We start from the raw sequence: 22,770 nt of genomic DNA, 5'->3' as shown, positions 1-22,770 counted from the left end.
CTCCCACCCTCGTCCCACTCCCGACGTCGGACGTGCGTCAGCGTGGCCTCAGCCGCTCGCCCCGCCCCCACCGGGTTGGCACCTGCGCACAAGAATGTTATTGTGCGGCGTCTGCACGCCAGCTTTGCTGCTGCGCGTGTCTCTGGTAGAGTTTATCTTTTTCTCCAAATATACAGAAACAGGAAAGAGCAACATTTTTAAGGGGACGCCACTCTTCACCCCTTTACTACCAAAGGTACATATAAACAGTGGTTTTCGGGTTGAACTTCTCTGAGAGAAAAGGAGCTGCAGAGAGAGGGAAGAGAGGAAAGGTAGTTTGCAGGGCCACCTTCCACTTCCCCGTTGCCTAGTAACTGTTTCCAGGGCAGTCGCGCCGTCAACAACGCTAAGTGATCCCAAGAGTAATAGAAGAGATATTTTATTTTCTTCCCAAGAGAGGACAGCTAAGAAGAGGTCAAAGGGGAATTGTGTGAAAGAAGGCTTAGTTCCTTGAGAAGGCAAGAGAGTAGGAGAGGAAAGGGGAAGCGATGAAGAAAGGGATGGAGATATTGGTATATTGAGAAAAAAGCTGAGTAGTTTTAAGGACTCATTTGGTGGCCATGGATCCAACGTGCTCTTCTGAGAGCATTTATAACCTCATACCCAGTGACTGGAAGGAACCTCCCCCGCCTCCTAGGTATGTGGGTAAGCGAAGATTACCACTTGAAACAAGAATGGGGAATTATTGTTCCATTTCAGGATTAAATAAGCGTCATATCACTCTCAAAACGAGATAACATGTATTTTTGTCTCAATGAAGTAGCCTTGGATGACAACTTCTTAAAGAAGAGTTTGCAAAATATAAGTATTTAGCATCTCACAATTCACAGAGAGGGTGGCCTGGTGCTGTGAGAGGGCCGTTTTCTTATGTTAGCCTCCTTTTAATACGTGTGTGAGTGTTTGTAATTTAATTGTTCGTGTATGATGTGGCATACATCATAGCCTGAAATTTCTTATTGTTGAAAAGAGAAAATCACAATTTTATTATCCTGTGTTAGGATGCTTGAAACTTGGTTTCAGGAGTTCATTGTTTTGTTTCTGACTACACTGCTGCTCCCTCTATAAAGGGATAATACTTACTTTTTTTCCCCAAGAGTATTGTCAAATATAAATTCCTGTTTGTTTCTGAGCCTCAGTTTTTTGATTGGTGAAACAAAATAAATGGATGAGATCGTTTCTAAGGTCTTTTTTTTTTGTTAACTAAGTTGTCATTTTCTTTCTTTTTTTAAAAATAAATTTATTATTTTTGGCTGCATTGGGTCTTCATTACTGCATGCGGGGTTTCTCTAGTTGCGGCGAGCGGGGGCTACTCTTTGTTGCCGTGTGCGGGCTTCTCACTGCGGTGGCTTCTCTTGTTGCGGAGCACAGGCTCTAGGCGCGTGGGCTTCAATAGTTGTAGCACACGGGCTTCAGTAGTTGTGGCTCATGGGCTCTAGAGCGCAGGCTCAGTAGTTGTGGCACACGGGCTTAGTTGCTTCACGGTATGTGGAATCTTCCTGCACCAGGGCTCGAACCCGTGTCCCCTGCATTGGCAGGTGGATTCTTAACCACTATGCCACCAGGGAAGTCCCTCTAAGGTCTTTTTTTGATCTGATAGTTGATGGAAGGAAGAGTGGATTGATAGAGACCCAAAAATATGTAACTGAGTTAAGATTTTCATGTAGGTGTTAGGACCCCCTTTAATTCCCCAAATTTCGAAAAGGTAACCACACAGTAAACATCCCAGTTAGTCTCCTGGGACTTAGCGCTTACTTAAATCTATGGGGAGAAAAGAAGGTAACTGATAGAGAAAATCGCATTCCTCCTAGGATTTTTGCAGCTTTTACCTTTCTCTTTTTCCTGATCCAAATCAAAACCGCATTTCAAGAGCACTGGGCTAAAAACAAAAAAACAGAAAAAAACAGGCTCTGCAGCTAATTGGTTTTGTGATCATGAATACATTTTCATTTGTTTTCTGATCTGTAAAACAAACTAAATGAACTAGATAATCTTTAAGGTCTTTCACATCTAATTATCAATTATCTTTACTAGTAATTACTTGGGGTGCATAACATCTTCAACAAGAGGGCAGATCCTTCCATTTTTAAGCCTGAGTATCTGTTTTTAACCAAACCAGTACCTATTTTGTTTTTCATTAGCGTCTCAAAATCTGGTAGAAATTAGAAATAGGACTTCAAAGTACGATATGGTACAGTTGCAGAGTTTATGAGAAGTGTTCAAATTAACTATTGCTGAATGGACTTTTGGTCAAAAATTCCTGTATATTGTACAAGATAAAGTTTCTTTGTATAACTCACTGACAGATTATATTTTCCATAGAATACTGTATTTGAATGTTAAGATAGTTTATTAAATAGGTGTTTTGTTTTTTGGTAAATTTAAAAGCTTTACTGCATCTAGGTGACTTTTTCAAGAAATCTTATAGGAAAAATCTTTATTCATTTGGCAAGCACTTACTGAACCCCTATTAGTGTATAACATTGCCCTTGGGCAATGTTGGAGTGACAGCACAAACTCCTTGGTTTACTCTGAAGGAGTAAGGAGAAAAAACTAACCTACGGTGAAAGGAGCAGAAGGCATCCAAATGTGATGGCAAAGAACTCATTGCATTAGGGTGAAGTTAGCCTACACTGTCAGCACAACCATGAGTTTTTAATTTGACAAGATGTCATGCATGCAAAACACTAATTTATAAAAAACAGAGCATAATAAAACATTTAACCAATTCTTTCTCACCACAATAACACATACTTGCCCTTACCCAATCCCCTTACTGCAGTACAAATTCATGCTAAGAAAGAAATATATTAAGCTGCGAGCCTTGTTTGCATCACTGAGTTATAAACCCAGCTTCAATAAAGCTCACTGCAGCTCTTTGCAAGACTGGCAAGATGATCGTCCAGCTTTCACAAAGAGGTGGATTCCTTGGGGAAACCAACAATTGACAGCACTGTGATCTCCCTTACCTCAGATGTTACAGGCTCCTTGGGGAACTGAAAGATAAACATTAAAATGTTGGTTAACAATAAAACCATATATTATTGAAAACCCTAATGAGAGATGCAGATGCTAAATGAGAATTTAGAAAATGGATATATGTAATCAAAGTGGGATGAAGGGCACCCTCTTCCCGTTGAACAATGAGCTATGAGCAGTCTAGGTCCCAAAATTCTACACAATTGACTAGTGCTGCAATAATATTGGCCTGACATTTAAAACAAAACAAACAAAAAACAGTAGTTAACCAGATGTTCATCTAACCCATTAGGATAAAAAAAATCTCAATCTGTACCAACTCTTGGTCTGTATTTCTCTGTGTGCTTTTTAAGATAAACTGCTCTAGAACTGTGTATGTACAGATTTAATATGACTATGTGGTGACTATTGGCAAGAAAATAAGTGCAAGTATGATACATCTATTGAAGATAACTTTAGTTTTAGAATAATTAATCTATAGCCCACATCTAATAAAAAGTAGAAAGTAAGGCCAGTTGTCTAATAAAGTCACCCTCTGGATCTTTATAATAAAACCACACTATCCAGAAAATGGAATAAAATGCAACTATTGAAAAGAAAGTATAGTGGAGGCAAGCTAAGTGTCCATCAATAAATGAATGGATAAAGAAGATGTGGTATATATATACAATGGAATACTACTCCGCCATAAAAAGAAGAATGAAATTTTGCCATTTGCAGCAACATGCATGGACTTGGAGGGCATTTTACTAAGTGTAATAAGTCTGACAGAGAAGGACAAATACTGTATGATATCACTTATATGTGGAGTCTAAAAAATATAACAAATTAGTGGATAAAACAAAAAAGAAGCAGACTCACAGAAATAGAGAACAAACTAGTGGTTACCAGTGGGGAGAGGGAAGGGGGGAAGGGTAATATAGGGGGTGGGGGAAAAAAGGATTATTATGGGATTATATGAAATGATGTGGGTGAAACTTTTGAAAATTGTAAAGTGCTATAGAATTTAAAGACTCTTTCATGCAATAAAAAAAGAAAAGAAAGTAAGCTTTATGTGTACTAATATGGAAAGGTATCACATTATATTAAGTTTTTTAAAAAATAAATTTATTTTATTTATTTATTTTTGGCTGTGTTGGGTCTTTGTTGCTGTGCACGGGCTTTCTCTAGTTGTAGTGGGCAGGGACTACTCTTCGTTGTGGTGCGCGGGCTTCTCATTGCGGTGGCTTCTCTTGTTGCTGAGCACAGGCTCTAGGCGCGCGGGCTTCAGTAGTTGTGGCACGTGGGCTCAGTAGTTGTGGCTCGCAGGCTCTAGAGCACAGGCTCAGTAGTTGTGGCACACGGGCTTAGTTGCTCCGTGGCATGTGGGGTCTTCCCGGACCAGGGCTTGAATGCGTGTCCCCTGCATTGGCAGGCGGATTTTTAACCACTGCGCCACCAGGGAAGCCCCTATATTAAGTTTTAAAAATCAAGTTACAATTCATACATAAATAGAGATATAGAAAACAGAATTTTTTCTGGAAAATGAATTGAGGAGATGGAGGGAACCTAGATCTTTATTCCTTCTTGTTGTTGTTGAGATATAATTGACATATACCATTACATTAGTTTCATCATTTAAAAAAATTTTTGTAATTTGGAAAAATTACAAAATTATTATTCATATAGAATAGAATATCTTGTTTTCTATAACAGATGGTGAGCTTTCAACTCACACAAAATAGTGTAATGAATCACAAGATTGCAAATTTTAAAAAGGTGAGAGTATATGCACTCCTTTTTACTCCAGAGGAAGTTATTTTATTAAGGGATCATATCTGCCAATTCCAACTTCCATGGGAATTTCAAGGCACAGATTTGGATTGAACATTATTTCCTGATGGTATCTAGTGAGCTCATTCAGTTTGGACCATAATTAATTCCCAGCCATTTAGTTCATGATTGAGGAAAGGCTTCTAAAAGCAAGAAACAATTTAATGTTTCTCCACACAAACTTACCTATATAGTAAGATGAGAATACAAATTATTAAAAGTGGTATAGCTGGGCTTCCCTGGTGGCGCAGTGGTTGAGAATCTGCCTGCCAATGCAGGGCACACGGGTTCGAGCCCTGGTCTGGGAAGATCCCACATGCCGCGGAGCGACTAGGCCCGTGAGCCACAATTACTGAGCCTGCGCGTCTGGAGCCTGTGCTCCGCAACAAGAGAGGCCGCGATAGTGAGAGGCCTGCGCACCGCGATGAAGAGTGGCCCCCACTTGCCACAACTAGAGAAAGCCCTCACACAGAAACAAAGACCCAACACAGCCATAAATAAATAAAAATTTAAAAAAAAAAAAAAAAAAAGTGGTATAGCTGAACTTCTGCTTCCAATCAAGAGTGGAATTTACCCTCTCACCTTAAACAACTAAAACACCAGAAAAATATATGTAAAACAGTGGTTTTTCAGGCACTGGACAATAGGCAACACAGAGCAATCACCCCTAAGAGAAGGGAAACAAGCCCTACAATTGTCTCAACATACTCTCTGGAGAGACTCTCCAGACAAAAGTCCAGGAAAGAGAAATTAAAACAAAATCCAGCAGTTTCCCTGAGTTAAAGAAACAGAGTTCAGAGTTTGATGTGGTCAAGGCATGTAGAGTTCACAGCACAAGAGTACCAGAGAGGAAAGAACTACATATATAGAGAACTATAGAAGTATGCAGGAGAATTTCCCTGAAGTCTTTGGTTGACAGTACTTTTGTATGTTGAAACTACCAAGGCCAGGGAAATAACCAACAGAAGGCAGCAGAGCCAGATAAAGTTTATATTCCCACCAACCAGAGTGGAGACTCCTCCTAAGATGCAAGGGGTTGAGTAGTGCCCTCAGAAATATATTGCCTCAGTAGTAGGGCCAAATCAGAAATAGACTAAAAGCTCCTGGACCCAGAAGTACAATGTATAACCAAGAGAAAAATCAGTCAATACAAACAGACAAAGAAATGACATCAATGAGAGAATTAGTAGACAAGGAGATTAAAACCACTATTTTAAATATTCTCCATGTGTTCAAAAAGACAGAGGAAAACATGAGCAAGATATGGAGAGAAATAGAAGGGTAAATAAAACCCCAAATCTAACTTGAAGACATAAGTAATACCATGTCTAAATCGAAAATAGTATACTTAATGGGAATAACAGCAGCTAAGACGCTGAAGAAGAAAATATTGTTGAATTTGAAGACATAGTTATACTAGAACAATACAAAATGAAAATGAGAGGGAAAAAAAAACTGAAAAGGAAAACAGAATCAGTGAGCTATGGACAACATCAAGCAACCTAACACAAGTGTAATTAGAGCCCCAGAAGGAGAGTAGAGAGATACAGAAGAAATATTTGAATAATGGTTGAAATTTTGACAAAATTAATGAAATCTCTAAATCCACAAATCCAAGAATCATAATGAACCCCAAGCAGGAAAAGGAGAAGGAGGAGGAGCAAGAGGAGGGGGAGTAAACCATACCAAGGGCCATTAACATAAAATTTCTTAAAACCAGTAATAAAGAGAAAAATCCTAAAAACAGCCAAGGAAAAAAGAAACATTACATACAGAGGAAGAAAGAAGGTCAGCAAATATCAGAAACAGTGGAAGCCAGAAGTTTAAAAGTCCATAATGCATAAGAAAAGGGTATGAGTTGGAAATTTGGATTTACACAATGAAATAACACATAAAATGGTAAATATATGGGTAAATAATTAAAGTTTCTTCTTTGTAAATTTACTTCTGAATTTCTTTTTAATTTCTTTGGCTTTTTAAAGGGAAAGTAATCACAATGAATTACGGGTTTTATAACACACATAGAACATTAGGATAAAGGTGGCGGGGGGTAAATGCAAGTATTCTTTTGTAAGGTTCTTTTTTTTTTTTAAAACTCATTTGCGTTTTTTTTGTTGTTGTTTTTAAAATTTATTTATTTTATTTATTTTTGGCTGTGTTGGGTCTTCGTTTCTGTGCGAGGGCTTTCTCTAGTTGCGGCAAGTGGGGGCCACTCTTCATCGCGGTGCGCGGGCCTCTCACTATCGTGGCCTCTCTTGTTGCGGAGCACAGGCTCCAGACGCTCAGGCTTAGTAGTTGTGGCTCACGGGCCTAGTTGCTCCGCGGCATGTGGGATCTTCCCAGACCAGGGCTCGAACCCGTGTCCCCTGCATTAGCAGGCAGATTCTCAACCACTATGCCACCAGGGAAGCCCTTGTAAAGTTCTTATGTCCTATGTGAAGTGACATAATAATACTTGAAGGTAGGCTGTGATCAGTTAAACATGTATATTGTAAACGTTAGAACTTCCACAAAATAAAACAAAAACAAAAAATAAGGCAGAATAAAATAAGGAAGAACCAGCAATGGGGTATGTAGAAAAGAAATAGCAAGATGGAAAATTTAAACACAAACATATTTTAAAAATCACATTAAATGTGAATGGTCTAAATACAACAAAGAAATGAAACCCTTTGAAAGGATAAAAATTCTGTGCTTTCCTTAAGAAAATCCCCTTAAAAATAAAGACACAAGTAAGTAAAAAGTGAAAGAATGGAAAAATACTGTTACCATAAATCAAAGGAATGTGAACTGGTTATATTAATATCAGATAGAGTAGATTTTTAGAGTACAGAATTTTAAAGGGGATATAGAGTATTATTTTATAATATTGAAGTGATTAGTATTTCAAGAAGGTATTCTAAATGCTATGCACCTACTAATAGAGCTTCAAAATACATGAAGCAAAACCCGATAGAACTAAAAGAAGAAATAGACAAATCCACAATTATAGTCAGAGATTTCAACATCTCTCTTTCAATGATTATTAGAACACTTGAAAATACTTCTAACCAGTTTGACCTAATTGTCATTTATAGAACACTACAGCCAACAGCAGCAGTGTGCACTTTCTTTTCCAGTGTATGTAGAACATTTACCACGATAGACTATGCTTTGTGCCATAAAACAAGTGTCAGAAAATCTTAAAGGATTGAAATTTTACAATTATATTCTTTAACCACAATAGAAATTAATTAGAAATCAAAGAGGTATCTAGAAAATCCCCAAATATTTGGAGATTAAGCAAAACACATCTAAACAAACTCCTAAGCCAAAGAAGATATCAGAAGGGAATTAAAAAGGTATTTTTTAATTTTATAGCTTCTGTTAAATAAGTATAAAGGTTTAAAGTCAAATATCTAAACTTGTACCTTAAGAAACTAAAAAAAAAAAAAAAAATTGAAAAAGAAAAGCAAATTAAACTCCAAATAAGGAGAAATAGTAAAGATCAGTGCAGAAATCACTGAAATGGAAAACATGTGAACATTAAAGAAAATCAATGAAAAGCTGGTTTTTTAAGAAATCAATAAAATTAATAAGCCCTTAGCTAGACTTATCAGCAAAAAAAAAAAAAAAAAAAAAGAGAAGACATAAATTACCAATATCAGGAATGGGAGCGGTGACATCACTATAGATGCTACACATATTCAAAGCATAATAAGGAACTACTATGACCATCTTTATCCTGGCACATTTTTCTTAGGGCAAAGGTTCCATCTAGATTGCCTAAGCCTGATGGACAGGGCTCAGATAATTCAGATAATTATGCTTTATGGCTATCTCCAAATGAATATAGATATATATAAATTAGAAATGTATATCTTTTTTTAAACTTTAAATAATTTTTATTAGAAATATAAATGCTACAACTTTTTTTTTAAATTTTAGGTATGTATCAGTTTTTAAGGCAGCTGTAAAAGATGACAAGCAAAAATTTAAAACTGCAATGAAAACTATGGGACCAGCAAAACTTGAAGTACCTTCTCCAAAGGATTTCCTGAAGAAACATTCAAAGGAAAAAACTCTACCGCCCAGTAGGTTTTATCACTCTTTTTAATATTAAAAGTATTAGCAGATAATTTAAAATTATTTTGTCTGTGAATATTAAATGTTTACAGTGATAGCAACTTTACCTCATATTAACAGAATTTGAGAGACTAGGAGAAAGCAGAAGTCAAGAACATAGTAGATGCACCCCAGTGTTCATAGCAGCATTATTTACAGTTGCCAAGACATGGAAGCAACCTAAGTGCCCATCAGCAGATTAATAGATAAAGATGTGGTATATGTATACAATGGAATACTACTCAACCATAACGAAGAATGAAATATTGCCATTTGCAGCAACGTGGGTGGACTTGGAGGGTATTATGCTAAGTGAAAGAAGTCAGACAGGGAAATGTATGACATCACGTATGTGTGGAATCTAAAAAATACAACAAACTTGTGAATATAACAGAAAAGAAGCAGACTCACAGATAGAACAAACCAGTGGTTATCAGTTGTGAGAGGGAAGAGGGAGGGAGCAAAACAGAAGTAGGGGGTTAAGAGGTACAATATTATGTATAAAATAAGATACAAGGATATATTGTACAACATAGGGGATATAGCCAATATTTTATAATAACTATAAATGGAGTATAACCTTTAAAATCACTATATTGTACACCTGTAACTTATATAATATCAATATTATACATCAACTATACTTCAGTGAAAAAATATTTTTAAATAAATGTTCTCAAAAAGACCCACAATGTAGTAGAAAAAGAGAGTGGAGAATGCCAAGTTGCCCCCCAAATAGACTTTCCTTTGATGGTGCAAGCATCTTGAACTACATCTTGGACTATCTGGTAAAACCCCACCTCCAGCACCACATGCCCCACCATCTTCATAACTAGCTATATGACTTCAATAACAAGGATCATAAGAAGAGTTCTAAACCTCAGTGGGCAAGATAGCTCAGCATCTAAACCCTGTCTAGTCTTTTCTCCAAGAGATGAAAACTACAACCGTTACTATCAGTTGTCGAAGCAACTGTCAGGCTCACTTTAGCCTTGAGTATGGACTTTAACTCTCTCCGATCTCTAAGACCATTAGGACACTGAAAGAGTTAGATGTAATGGAGGAGCCTTCATGAATGAGGGCCAGTTTCTTGGGCATGCTACCTGTACAGTCACAAAGGGCCCCGTGCTTCAAGGATCCCACACTTGGTTTAATGCTCTGCTTTTGCCATCTTGAAATGCCTAATAATTTTTTACCAAGGAGCCCCACATTTTCATTTTGTACTGGGCCTCACAAATTATGTAGTCAGTTGTGGTCATAGAGAATATGGATATCAGGGGAAAAGGCCATCAGGAAAGTGGAGAGTGGATGAAAAAGGAATTGTTATTGGTATTCATGGAAGCAACTTCTTCCCATCTTGGGTATGTCTTCCCTGATGTTTTCAGATAATAAAGAGAAGAGGGCAATGAGTCTATCTATTTTAAAAAGTTAGCCTCGCTGACTTCCCTGGTGGTGCAGTGGTTAAGAATCTGCCTGCCAATGCAGGGACACAGGTTTGAGCCCTGGTCGGGGAAGATCCCACATGCCACGGAGCAACTAAGCCCGTGCACCACAACTACTGAGCCTGCGCTCTAGAGCCCGCGAGCCACAACTATTGAGCCCGTGTGCCACAACTACTGAAGCCCACATGCCTAGAGCCCGTGCTCCGCAACAAGAGAAGCCACCGCAATGAGAAGCCCGCGCACCGCAACGAAGAGTAGCCCCCGCTCACCGCACCTAGAGAAAGCCCGTGCGCAGCAACGAAGACCTGACGCAGTCCAAAAAAGCCTCTTCCCATCTTCTGGCATCAAGGAAATAATGCAGTATCTCAAGCCCAACTAGGGTGTGCCTTTTGACAAAAATGAAACTATTTCTCCCTATGGCAATATTATGTGTCCCACAATCCTCTCTCATAACCCTCATGCCGTGACAGAGGATGAGGACATTATTGGGAAAGGTGGAAGAAGCAAGTCTGAAAATACAACATTCATGCTGAAATTCATGTCTTCAGAAGCCTCTCTTGTAGCTCCCTTAAGTGGAGTCTTATTATTTTGTGACCCACAAGCACTTGAGAACACTGGAAAGTCTTAAAATGGAATTTAATACTTTAAGTGCCTTAGAACCAATGATACTACTTGGGTCCTCATGAATCCTCTCCGAGGTTAAGCATATTACATAACCTAACTATATATAGCCTAAGTTTCAAATAAGGAGAAAGGGAAGAAGTCTGTCTCTTCTCTTATAAACATTATAAGGCAAAAGAAACACAATATTTCATTGGCCTTAGGAATAAAGAAATTCAAGGCATTGCAAGAGCTTTAAAAGCCCCGTCCAGTGAGACAAAGTTAAAGGTAATATAGGCCAAAGCTACTGCCAGTCTCTTGGTGAATATTCTGCCATTCTGAACACAATAATTTGCTAGACACACTGAAAAATACCTAACCGGTACAAGAAGATTTCTCTAAATTTAAGTAGTAGAACATCTGCATGACTACGAGACCGTGTTGATATCGCCATTTTATTATAGCCTGAAAAGAAACCCAGTCATTTGGTTTTCAGACTTATTAACAGTACCACCGAATAATTTGTAAAGAGACATCCTCGCCCCATTTTCCGAGCCACCCCACATTGCCCACCCCTACTGCTCGGATGAAAAAAATATGATGTTTAGATATTGATAGATATAAGGGTAAGATGGGGTGGGCTTTAGGCTCTATCCAGTGCATAACCACAAACAACCAAGGTTTATAATATACTTACTCAACTAAGAATGAATTATCAGTCTTTCTAAACTGTTTCCTCATTTTCTGAGAATTCAGTTTTGCCTCTTAATTGCATTTCTAAAGCTATCGTTATGGGAGTCCTTTGCATGCGCTTTCAACTCATAATTAAATCTGGCTTCTAAATGTTTCCCATGTGAACATCTATAAGATGTGATGCCTCTGGTTTTTTAGGCAAACTGATTATGCCAACCTTACTTGATATACCCAACCTGACTTAGGTATATCTGGTAGAAGGGAGCTATTTGGGTTGTAACAGGCTTATTCTCTGCTCCGGGCTTTGGAAGAACTCCCTAATTCAATTTCTGACAATGCTCACAACATCTCAGTAGTATGTTAAATAGGAAGAGGATAACCATTTTTGTAGGTCAAAAACAATAAACAATTTTACATATAGTTCAAGCAAATATATACAGTATAGTCTACATATTATATTTTATTTTTTCATCCCCCACTATAATGTAAACTCCATGAGAAAGGGGACTTTGTCTCTTCTGTTCACTCCTGTATCCACAGTTCCTAGAGCATTACCTGGGGACATACTAATTGCTCAACAAAAATATATTGCATGAATTAATGAATAAGTGAACATTCAAAACCTCCTTTATAATGTTTCCGGGGGTGGGGTGTAGAATTATCAGGGGTATATTGGTTTGCTAGGGCTGCTACCATAACAAGTATGGGGTAGCTTAAACAGAAATTTATTTTGTGACAATTCTGAGAGCTAGAGTCCAAAATCAGGGTGTTACTGGGAATTCCCTGGTGGTCCAGTGGGGATTCCCTGGTGGTCCCTGGGCTTCCACTGCAGGGGGTATGGGTTCGATCCCTGGTTGGGGAACTAAGATCCCACATGCCACACGGAATGGCCAAAAAAAAAAAAAAAAAAAAAAAAAAAACCAATGACAAAACAAAACAAACAAAAAAACAAGATCAGGATGTTTCCAGGGTCATTTCTTCTGAGACCTCTCTCCTTGACTTATAGATCGCTGTCTTCTCCCTGTGTCTTCACATGGCTTCCTTCTGTGTGTGTTTGTGTCCAAATTTCCTCCTTTTACAAGGATATCAGTCATATTGGATTAGGGTTCACCCTAATGACCTCATTTTAACTTAAGTCCCTCTTTAAAAGCATGTCCAACTACAGTCCCATTCTGAGGTACTGGCATTTAGGGCTTCAATGTATGAATATGGTGGGGGGGACACAATTCAGCCTATAACAAGAGATAATCCATAAACTTTTAATAATAAGTATTTTTTTCTGATAATAAAAGTTATATAAAATGATTTAAAAGTTCAAACAGTACAGAAATGAATAAAGTCAAAGTCCATAGTAATTGTGATGGGGTTAAAGATTTGAGTAAGGTGGGGTTTTTTGTTGTTTTTTTAAATTTATTTAATTTATTTATTTTTGGCTGCATTGGGTCTTCGTTGCTGCATGCGGGCTTTCTCTAGTTGCGGTGAGCGGGGGCTACTCTGCATTGCGGTGTGCAGGCTTCTCATTGCGGTGGCTTCTCTTGTTGTGGAGCATGGGCTCTAGGCAAGCGGGCTTCAGTCGTTGTGGCGTGTGGGCTCAGTAGTTTTGGCTCGGAGGCTCTAGAGCACAGGCTCAGTAGTTGTGGCTCACGGGCTTAGTTGCTCTGCGGCATGTGGGATCTTCCCAGACCAGGGCTGGAACCCGTGTCCCCTGCATTGGCAGGCAGATTCTTAACCACTGCGCCACCAGGGAAGCCTTTGAGTAAGGTTTTGTCAAGATAGTTGTTGCCTTCGGTTCTTGGAAATAAAGTGTTTACATTTTAGCATTTTGACAAACCACTTTGATGTGGCTGTATCAAAATAGATAAGTTGGAATGGTCAAGTCAAAGAGACTGTATAAAAATGGCCAGTTTCATCTGCTGCTAATGAAGAGAATGTGGTAGAGAGAGATAAGTCACTTTGGAGAGCAGTTATTTTAGGAGGTGACCTGTAATCAGGGAGGAGTGAATAGGAAACCTCAGCAGTGTTGGTCATTTATCATTTCTTAAGCTGCATGTTAGGTACATTGCTATTACATGATTTTTATACCTTAAAATAGTAATCGTTTTAGTGAAAAACATCCACAGATTCTTGGATACATCAGATACATCAAGTTTGATTTATTTACTTGGCGATTTTACAGTAACTTTCCTCTGAAGAGGCAATTATTCATAATATTGAAGGTACTCAGAAAAAAGTGTTAATGTTTCTTTGGACTTTTTTCAGTGGGCATACTGAACATTTGTTATTGAAATCTTTATAAGAAAATATTTTTATAATAGCTAATAAAAATGTTTTAGCTAGCATATGATTTGGGGTGTTTATTTTCTTCCCTTAGATTTTTATATTGTTCTCCAACATATTAATTGATTATGTCACATTTAATTTTTTGCATTTATGATTACTGATTTTTACCTTAAATATTTGAATATATTATTAATAAAACTCTAATATACTAGTGGTAAAATATCTGGATGCTATAAATAGTACTGAGTAGCCACATTTATCGTTCAATATTAACAAGGAAATGTTATGTTTAACAGAAAAAAAGTTTGAACGGAATGAGCCCAGAAAGCCTCCTGTGCCATTGAGGACGGACCATCCAGTCATGGGAATACAGAGTGAAAAAAATTTTATAAATACAAATGCAGCCGATGTCATTATGGGAGTGGCTAAAAAACCTAAACCAATTTATGTTGACAAAAGAACTGGAGACAAGCATGACCTTGAAACTTCAGGACTAGTTCCAAAGTACATCAATAAAAAGGTAGCCTTGTGATATATTAATAAGACCTGATATTCAGATAATTTAAATATGGTATTCATAATGGTTGTCTGTATTATCACTAATAGTGCCCTCACTGACAAACTAATGGTTACCAGTGGGGAGAGGTAAAGGGGAAGGGGTTGGAAAGGGGTAGGGGATTAAGAGGTACAGATTACTATGGATAAAATAAATAAGATACAAGGGAAATATAGCTAACATTTTATAATAACTTTAAATGGAGTTTATATCTATAAAAATTTTGAACCACTACGTTGTACACCTAAAACTAATATAATATTGTAAATCAACTGTACTTCAATTAAAAAAATAGTGTTCTCACTGGACAAATTATCTAGAATGCCAGTTCTCACTCCTCTGAAGTCTGTGTTTGGTCCAAATCTAGTGTGATGAAATTACAGAGAATTTGGAATGAACAACAACATATAGTTCAGTAGAGGAAAACTGTAATTGTTTTTCGTAATTTCAATTATTAATATATTTAACATTTATAAGAAACATTCTCTAAAAGGTACTCATTTTCGGTGAGGTGGAATTGTCACTAGAAGCACAGTTGTTACTATAAATCTAGAAGGAATAACCTTTCAGAAGATCCTAAGATTTAGTCATTAGTTTACATTATCTTGTTAACAGAATGAGAGAAATGAAGAGGAAAACAACTTTAGAACCATCCATCCTATCAGTGTACTGTAAATAATTCACAGTACTATTTCAGTTTGAATATACTCATTTGTGTTTGGTTTGGAGTAAAGCAGACCTTGAAAGTGCTGTACAATATTTAGTCTTTTCAGGACCTTCATTTCTATCTGAAAAGGTGCTTATCAGATAGGCATATAATTTCATTGTTGAAAATTATAGAAGCTTGGGTTTAGCAGTTTAAGTATAGAACTTTAAAATTTAAAAAGCTTATGAAAAATACCTTATATAAGACCTATTTTACTTTGCATACTTATAGAGCATAAAAGTGCTAGAAACACACATAGTATAATATGAGTACAAAATCCTAAAGAATAATAATGCATAATAATAACTTGTGGCAAAAAAGAAAGGAAGGAAAGAAGGAAGAAAAGAAGAGAAAAAGAGGAAATTGTAACATTGATGTAAGAGGGGCTTGTACTGAGGTCATCCAGTGATCTACCATGGTGAATCCAATGACTGTTCACCGTCAAAACAGGAACGTCAAGGCTGTTGTCAGAGAACACTACTTATTCCCTGAGAAATCCTTGTCACTCAGCTGGCTGAGACACCTTTGGAAGACCTTAGTCGGAATCTAGGAGTTGGCAGCTCATGCTTACAAAGATTTCAAGTTTCTCTGGATACGTCTTCCTTCTATGGCCCCTGGAGGTTCTTCAGGGTCCTTGTCCCATAGGGTGTGGAAAAGCAGAAATTTCATTCTCCTGGATCTTTTTTTTTTTATTTTTTTTAATTTTTGGCTGCTTTGGTTCTTTGTTGCTGTGCGTGGCTTTCTCTACTTGCGGCGAGCGGGGGCCACTCTCAGTTGCGGTGCACGGGCTTCTCATTGTTGCGGCCCCTCCGGTTGTGGAGCATGGGCTCCAGGGTGCACGGGCCCAGTAGCTGTGGCACGCAGGCTCCGCAGCTGTGGCTCACGGGCCCAGCCGCTCCACGGCATGTGGGATCCTCCCAGACCAGGGCTCGAACCCCTGTCCCTGGCATTGGCAGGCGGATTCCTAACCACTGCGCCATCAGGGAAGCCGCTCTCCTGACTTTTTTTTTTTTTTCTGACTTTTTAAAGCCATTTCCAATCCATCATTTCTCCACCATCATGTAAAAACCCTTCTCCTTTGATGGTCATGCCACAAACCGCCACACTGGCTGCCTTCCACCTAAGCTGTCCATTTCAATACATTTTCTGCCTTGAACAGGAAATTGAGAGTCTCCATCACAGAGACAGAAAAATACAAGGTTAGTCTACCTGTGCTTGTCTATGAAGCCACGCAAATTCTCTGCTCCTAGTGTACTCTCAATGGCTAACCAGTCAGGGCTTACGAAGAACTAACTCAACTTACTTTCTACTTATCTGAGTTAAGCTTTAAAATCTATTATTGGTAAGTGAGATAGTAAGTCCTTTTAAAGGCAAGGCCATTTTTTAAAAGTGAATGAACCTCATGTTTTAGTTCCATATAAAGTATTACATGCCCATTTGTGCCATGAGAATAATTTGTGTAAGCAAACTGAAACATGGATGTATGCCTGAGTTACATAGCAATAATAGGAAGACAAGCATTTCAAATTCTAAATCTGCCACTTACTTAACTCTGATTTTTAACAAGTTATTAGATTTATCACAGCATGGTGAGGATTAAATGATATAAAATATATTAAGCACTTGACACAATACCTGGTACCTAATAGAAGTTCAGTAAAGAGTGGATATTATAATATATGCAATTATTAATATTTATAGTATACATTAGCCCTCAATGATCCAACACATGGGAATATTTCAGATCACTGCAGCTTTTACCCATTTGTGAGGTAGTTCTTTTTCCTAAACAGAGTATGCTAAATATAATTTAATCACTTGTGATGACACAATCATCATTATGAACCTCAGTGGTTGTACTAAGCTGAAATGAGGTGTTGCCCTCAGTGTTTCGTGAAATGGATTGAACTGGTTACCATGAAACTAACTTACCAGAATACTGAGCTCTTAGAGTCTATTTGTATAGTGCTTTGCAACTTTCCAGAACACATCTGTAGCTAGGATTTCTATCCCTTGTTGTCAGGATTAGGTTAGGTTGTGCTGTGGTTAACAACCCCCAAATTTCAGTAACTAAAAGCAACTAAGACTTATTGCTTGCTCGTGCGACCTGTGCATTGAGGACCGTCGGGAGCTCTGCTTCTCGTCCTCATTCCAGGACCCAGGCTACCGAAAACATCACCCATCACCACACCAGAGAGAAACAGAACACGGCAAGTCAGCCATTAGTTCATGAGGCTTCTACCCAAAAAGGACATGACTTCCACTCACACGGGGAAATTCAGGTCACATGGCTGCATCTTACGTGAAGGAGAGCAGGAAAATATTGTCATACCAAGTGCCTAGAAGGAGAAGAACCAGAATATTTGCGAATAGTTTTAATGACTCATATCTCGCAACAGCTACTTCCTCAGAGAGGTCTTCCCTGACATCTTTTTTTATTTTTAATTTAATTTTATTTATTTTTTTATACATCAGGTTCTTATTAGTTATCCATTTTATACATATTAGTGTATACATGTCAATCCCAATCTCCCAATTCATCCCACCACCACCACACCCCCGCCCTGCCACTTTCCCCCCTTGGTATCCATACGTTTGTTCTCTACATCTGCGTCTCTATTTCTGCCCTGCAAACTGGTTCATCTGTACCATTTTTCTAGGTTCCACATACAAGCGTTAATATACGATATCTGTTTTTCTCTTTCTGACTTATTTCACTCTGTATGACAGTCTCTAGATCCATCCACATCTCTACAAATGACCCAATATCGTTCCTTTTTATGGCTGAGTAATATTCCATTGCATATATGTACCACATCTTCTTTATCCATTCATCTGTCGATGGGCATTTAGGTTGCTTCCATGTCCTGGCTACTGTAAATAGTGCTGCAATGAACATTGGGGTGCATTGGTCCTTTTGAATTATGGTTTTCTCTGGGTATATGCCTAGTAGTGGGATTGCTGGGTCATATGGTAATTCTATTTTTAGTTTTTTAAGGAACCTCCATACTGTTCTCCATAGTGGCTGTATCAATTTACATTCCCACCAACAGTGCAAGAGGGTTCCCTTTTCTCCACACCCTCTCCAGCATTTGTTGTTTGCAGATTTTCTGATGACGCCCATTCTAACTGGTGTGAGGTGATACCTCATTGTAGTTTTGTTATGCATTTCTCTAATAATTAGTGATGTTGAGCAGTTTTTCATGTGCTTCTTGGCCATGTGTATGTCTTCTTTGGAGAAATGTCTATTTAGGTCTTCTGCCCATTTTTTGATTGGGTTGTTTGTTTCTTTAATATTGAGCTGCACGATGGCTTCCCTGGTGGCGCAGTGGTTCAGAATCTGCCTGCCAATGCAGGGGACATGGGTTCGAGCCCTGGTCTGGGAAGATCCCACATGCCGCGGAGCAACTAGGCCCGTGAGCCACAACTACTGAGCCTGCGTGTCTGGAGCCTGTGCTCCCAACAAGAGAGGCCGCAATAGTGAGAGGCCCGCGCACCGTGATGAAGAGTGGCCCCTGCTTGCCGCAACTAGAGAAAGCCCTCACAGAAACGAAGACCCAACACAGCCAAAAATAAATTAATTAATTAATTTTAAAAAAATTCCTAAAATTAAAACAAAATTATTATAAAAAAAAATATTGAGCTGCACAAGCTGTTTATATGTTTTGGAGATTAATCCTTTGTCCATTGATTCGTTTGCAAATATTTTCTCCCATTCTGAGGGTTGTCTTTTCGTCTTGTTTATAGTTTCCTTTGCTGTGCAAAAGTTTTTAAGTTTCATTAGGTCCCATTTGTGTATTTTTGTTTTTATTTCCGTTACTCTAGGAGGTGGATCAAAAAAGATCTTGCTGTGATTTATGTCAAAGAGTGTTCTTCCTATGTTTTCGTCTAAGAGTTTTATAGTGTCCAGTCTTACATTTAGGTCTCTAATCCATTTTGCGTTTATTTTTGTGTATGGTGTTAGGGAGTGTTCTAATTTCATTCTTTTACATGTAGCTGTCCAGTTTTCCCAGCACCACTTATTGAAGAGGCTGTCTTTTCTCCACGGTATATTCTTGCCTCCTTTATCAAAGATAAGGTGACCATATGTGCGTGGGTTTATATCTGAGCTTTCTATCCTGTTCCATTGATCTATATTTCTGTTTTTGTGCCAGTACCAGATTGTCTTGATTACTGTAGCTTTGTAGTATAGTCTGAAGTCAAGGAGTCTGATTCCTCCAGCTCCGTTTTTTTCCCTCAAGACTGCTTTGGCTATTCGGGGTCTTTTGTGTCTCCATACAAATTTTCAGATTTTTTGTTCTAGTTCCATAAAAAATGCCATTGGTAGTTTGATAGGGATTGCATTGAATCTGTAGATTGCTTTGGGTAGTATAGTCATTTTCACAATATTTATTCTTCCAATCCAAGAACATGGTATATCTCTCTGTCTGTTTGTATCATCTTTAATTTCTTTCATCAGTGTCTTATAGTTTTCTGCATACAGGTCTTTTGTCTCCCTAGTTAGGTTTATTCCTAGGTTTTTATTCTTTTTGTTGCAGTGGTAAATGAGAGTGTTTCCTTAATTTCTCTTTCAGATTTTTCATCATTAGTGTATAGGAATGCAAGAGGTTTCTGTGCATTAATTATGTAATTATTTACAACTTTACAAAATTCATTGATTAGCTCTAGTAGTTTTCTGGTGGCATCTTTTGGATTCTCTATGTATAGTGTCATGACATCTGCAAACAGTGACAGTTTTACTTCTTCTTTTCCAATTTGTATTCCTTTTATTTCTTTTTCTTCTCTGACTGCCGTGGCTAGGAATACCAAAACTGTGTTGAATAATAGTGGCAAGAGTGGACATCCTTGTCTTGTTCCTGATCTTAGAGGAAATGCTTTCAGTTTTTCACCATTGAGAATGATATTTGCTGTGGGTTTGTCTTATATGGCCTTTATTATGTTGAGGTAGGTTCCCTCTATGCCCACTTTCTGGAGAGTTTTTATCATAAATGGGTGTTGAATTTGTCAAAAGCTTTTTCTGCATCTATTGAGATGATCATATGGTTTTTATTCTTCAATTTGTTAATATGGTGTATCACATTGATTGATTTGCATATATTGAAGAATCCTTGCATGCCTGGATAAACCCCACTTGATCATGGTGTATGATCCTTTTAATGTGTTGTTGGATTTTTTTTTTAAAGTATTTGTTTATTTATTTATTTATGGCTGTGTTGGGTCTTCATTTCTGTGCGAGGACTTTCTCTAGTTGTGGCAAGTAGGGGCCACTCTTCATCGCGGTGTGCGGGCCTCTCACTATCGTGGCCTCTCTTGATGCGGAGCACAGGCTCCAGACGCACAGGCTCAGTGGTTGTGGCTCACGGGCCCAGCTGCTCTGCAGCACGTGGGATCTTCCCAGACCAGGGCTCGAACCTGTGTCCCCTGCATTGGCAGGCAGATTCTCAACCACTGCGCCACCAGGGAAGCCCCTGTGTTGTTGGATTTTGTTTGCTAGTAGTTTGTTGAGGATTTTTGCATCTAGATTCATCGGTGATATTGGTCTGTAATTTTCTTTTTGTGTAGTATCTTTGTCTGGTATCAGGGTGATGGTGGCCTCATAGAATGAGTTTGGGAGTGTTCCTTCCCCTGCAATTTTTTGGAAGAGTTTGAGAAGCATGGGTGTTAGCGCTTCTCTAAATATTTGATAGAATTCACCTGTGAAGCCATCTGGTCCTGGACTTTTGTTTGTTGGAAGATTTTTAATCACAGTTTCAATTTCATTACTTGTGATTGGTCTGTTCATATTTTCTATTTCTTCCTGGTTCAGTCTTGGAAGGTTATACCTTTCTAAGAGTTTGTCCATTTCTTCCAGGTTGTCCATTTTATTGGCATAGAGTTGCTTGTAGTAGTCTCTTAGGATGCTTTGTATTTCTGTGGTGTCTGTTGTAACTTTTCCTTTTTCATTTCTAATTTTATTGATTTGAGTCCTCCCCCTCTTTTTCGTGATGAGTCTGGCCAATGGTTTATCAATTTTGTTTATCTTCTCAAAGAACCAGCTTTTAGTTTTATTGATCTTTGCTATCGTTTTCTTTGTTTCTATTTCATTTATTTCTGCTCTGATCTTTATGATTTCTTTCCTTCTACTAACTTTGGGTTTTGTTTGTTCTTCTTTCTCTAGTTCCTTTAGGTGTAAGGTTAGATTGTTTACTTGAGATTTTTCTTGTTTCTTGAGGTAGGCTTGTATTGCTGTAAACTTCCCTCTTAGAACTGCTTTTGCTGCATCCCATAGGTTTTGGATCATCATGTTTTCATTGTCATTTGTCTCTAGGTATTTTTTGATTTCCTCTTTGATTTCTTGGTTATTTAGTAACGTATTGTTTAGCCTCCATGTGTTTGTGTTTTTTACGTTTTTTCCCCTGTAATTGATTTCTAATCTCATAGCGTTGTGGTCAGAAAAGATGCTTGATATGATTTCAGTTTTCTTAACTACTGAGGCTTGATTTGTGACCCAAGATGTGATCTATCCTGGAGAATGTTCCATGTGCACTTGAGAAGAAAGTGTAGTCTGCTGTTTTTGGATGGAATGTCCTATAAATGTCAATTAAGTCTATCTGGTCTATTGTGTCATTTAAAGCTTCTGTTTCCTTATTTATTTTCATTTTGGATGATCTGTCCATTGGTGTAAGTGAGGTGTTAAAGTCCCCCACTATTATTGTGTTACTGTCGATTTCCTCTTTTATAGCTGTTAGCGGTTGCCTTATGTATTGAGGTGCTCCTGTGTTGGCTGCATATATATTTATAATTGTTATATCTTCTTCTTGGATTGATCCCTTGATCATTATGTACTGTCCATCCTTGTCTCTTGTAACATTCTTTATTTTAAAGTCTATTTTATCTGATATGAGTATAGCTACTCCAGCTTTCTTTTGATTTCCATTTGCATGGAATATCTTTTTCCATCCCCTCATTTTCAGTCTTTATGTGTCCCTAGGTCTGAAGTGGGTCTCTTGTAGACAGCATATATATGGGTCTTGGTTTTGTATCCATTCAGCAAGCCTGTGTCTTTTGGTTGGAGCATTTAATCCATTCATGTTTAAGGTAATTATCAATATGTATGTTCCTATTACCATTTTCTTAACTGTGATGCATTTGTTTTTGTAGGTCCTTTTCTTCTCTTGTGTTTCCCACTTAGAGAAGTTCCTTTAGCATTTGTTGTAGAGCTGGTTTGGTGGTGCTGAATTCTCTTAGCTTTTGCTTGTCTGTAAAGCTTTTGATTTCTCCATCGAATCTGAATGAGATCCTTGCCGGGTATACTAATCTTGGTTGTAGGTTCTTCCCTTTCATCACTTTAAATATATCATGCCACTCCCTTCTGGCTTATAGAGTTTCTGCTGAGAAATCAGCTGTTAACCTGATGGGAGTTCCTTTGTATGTTATTTGTCATTTTTCCCTTGCTGCTTTCAATAATTTTCCTTTGTCTTTAATTTTTGCCAATTTGTTTACTATGTGTCTTGGCGTGTTTCTCCTTGGGTTTATCCTGCCTGGGACTCTCTGCGCTTCCTAGACTTGGGTGGCTATTTCCT

The 22,770-nt window shown here is 38.1% G+C and overlaps 1 protein-coding gene across 4 annotated transcripts in view; it reads left to right on the top strand.

The window, feature by feature from the left end:
- ENKUR (enkurin, TRPC channel interacting protein) overlaps positions 1 to 22,770 on the top strand; it is a 54,292-nt gene that overhangs the window by 182 nt on the left and 31,340 nt on the right. For 2 of the 4 annotated variants that reach the window (XM_082452948.1, XM_082452947.1), the window contains exons 1-3: positions 25 to 676; positions 8,755 to 8,900; positions 14,243 to 14,466. In XM_082452948.1, coding sequence (XP_082309074.1) covers positions 600 to 676; positions 8,755 to 8,900; positions 14,243 to 14,466 — 447 coding nt within the window. In that variant the 5' untranslated portion in view covers positions 25 to 599. Of the gene's footprint in view, positions 1 to 24; positions 677 to 8,754; positions 8,901 to 14,242; positions 14,467 to 22,770 lie in introns of those variants that run through there. The other 2 variants (XM_082452949.1, XM_082452950.1) reach the window with 2 other exon arrangements.

Source organism: Balaenoptera physalus (assembly GCF_965194825.1).
Source record: "Balaenoptera physalus genome assembly, chromosome: 2".
Classification (NCBI taxonomy): Eukaryota; Metazoa; Chordata; class Mammalia; order Artiodactyla; family Balaenopteridae; genus Balaenoptera; species Balaenoptera physalus.
The sequence above is the reverse complement of the archived record's forward strand: the minus strand, read 5'-3'. Positions and strand labels throughout refer to the sequence as shown.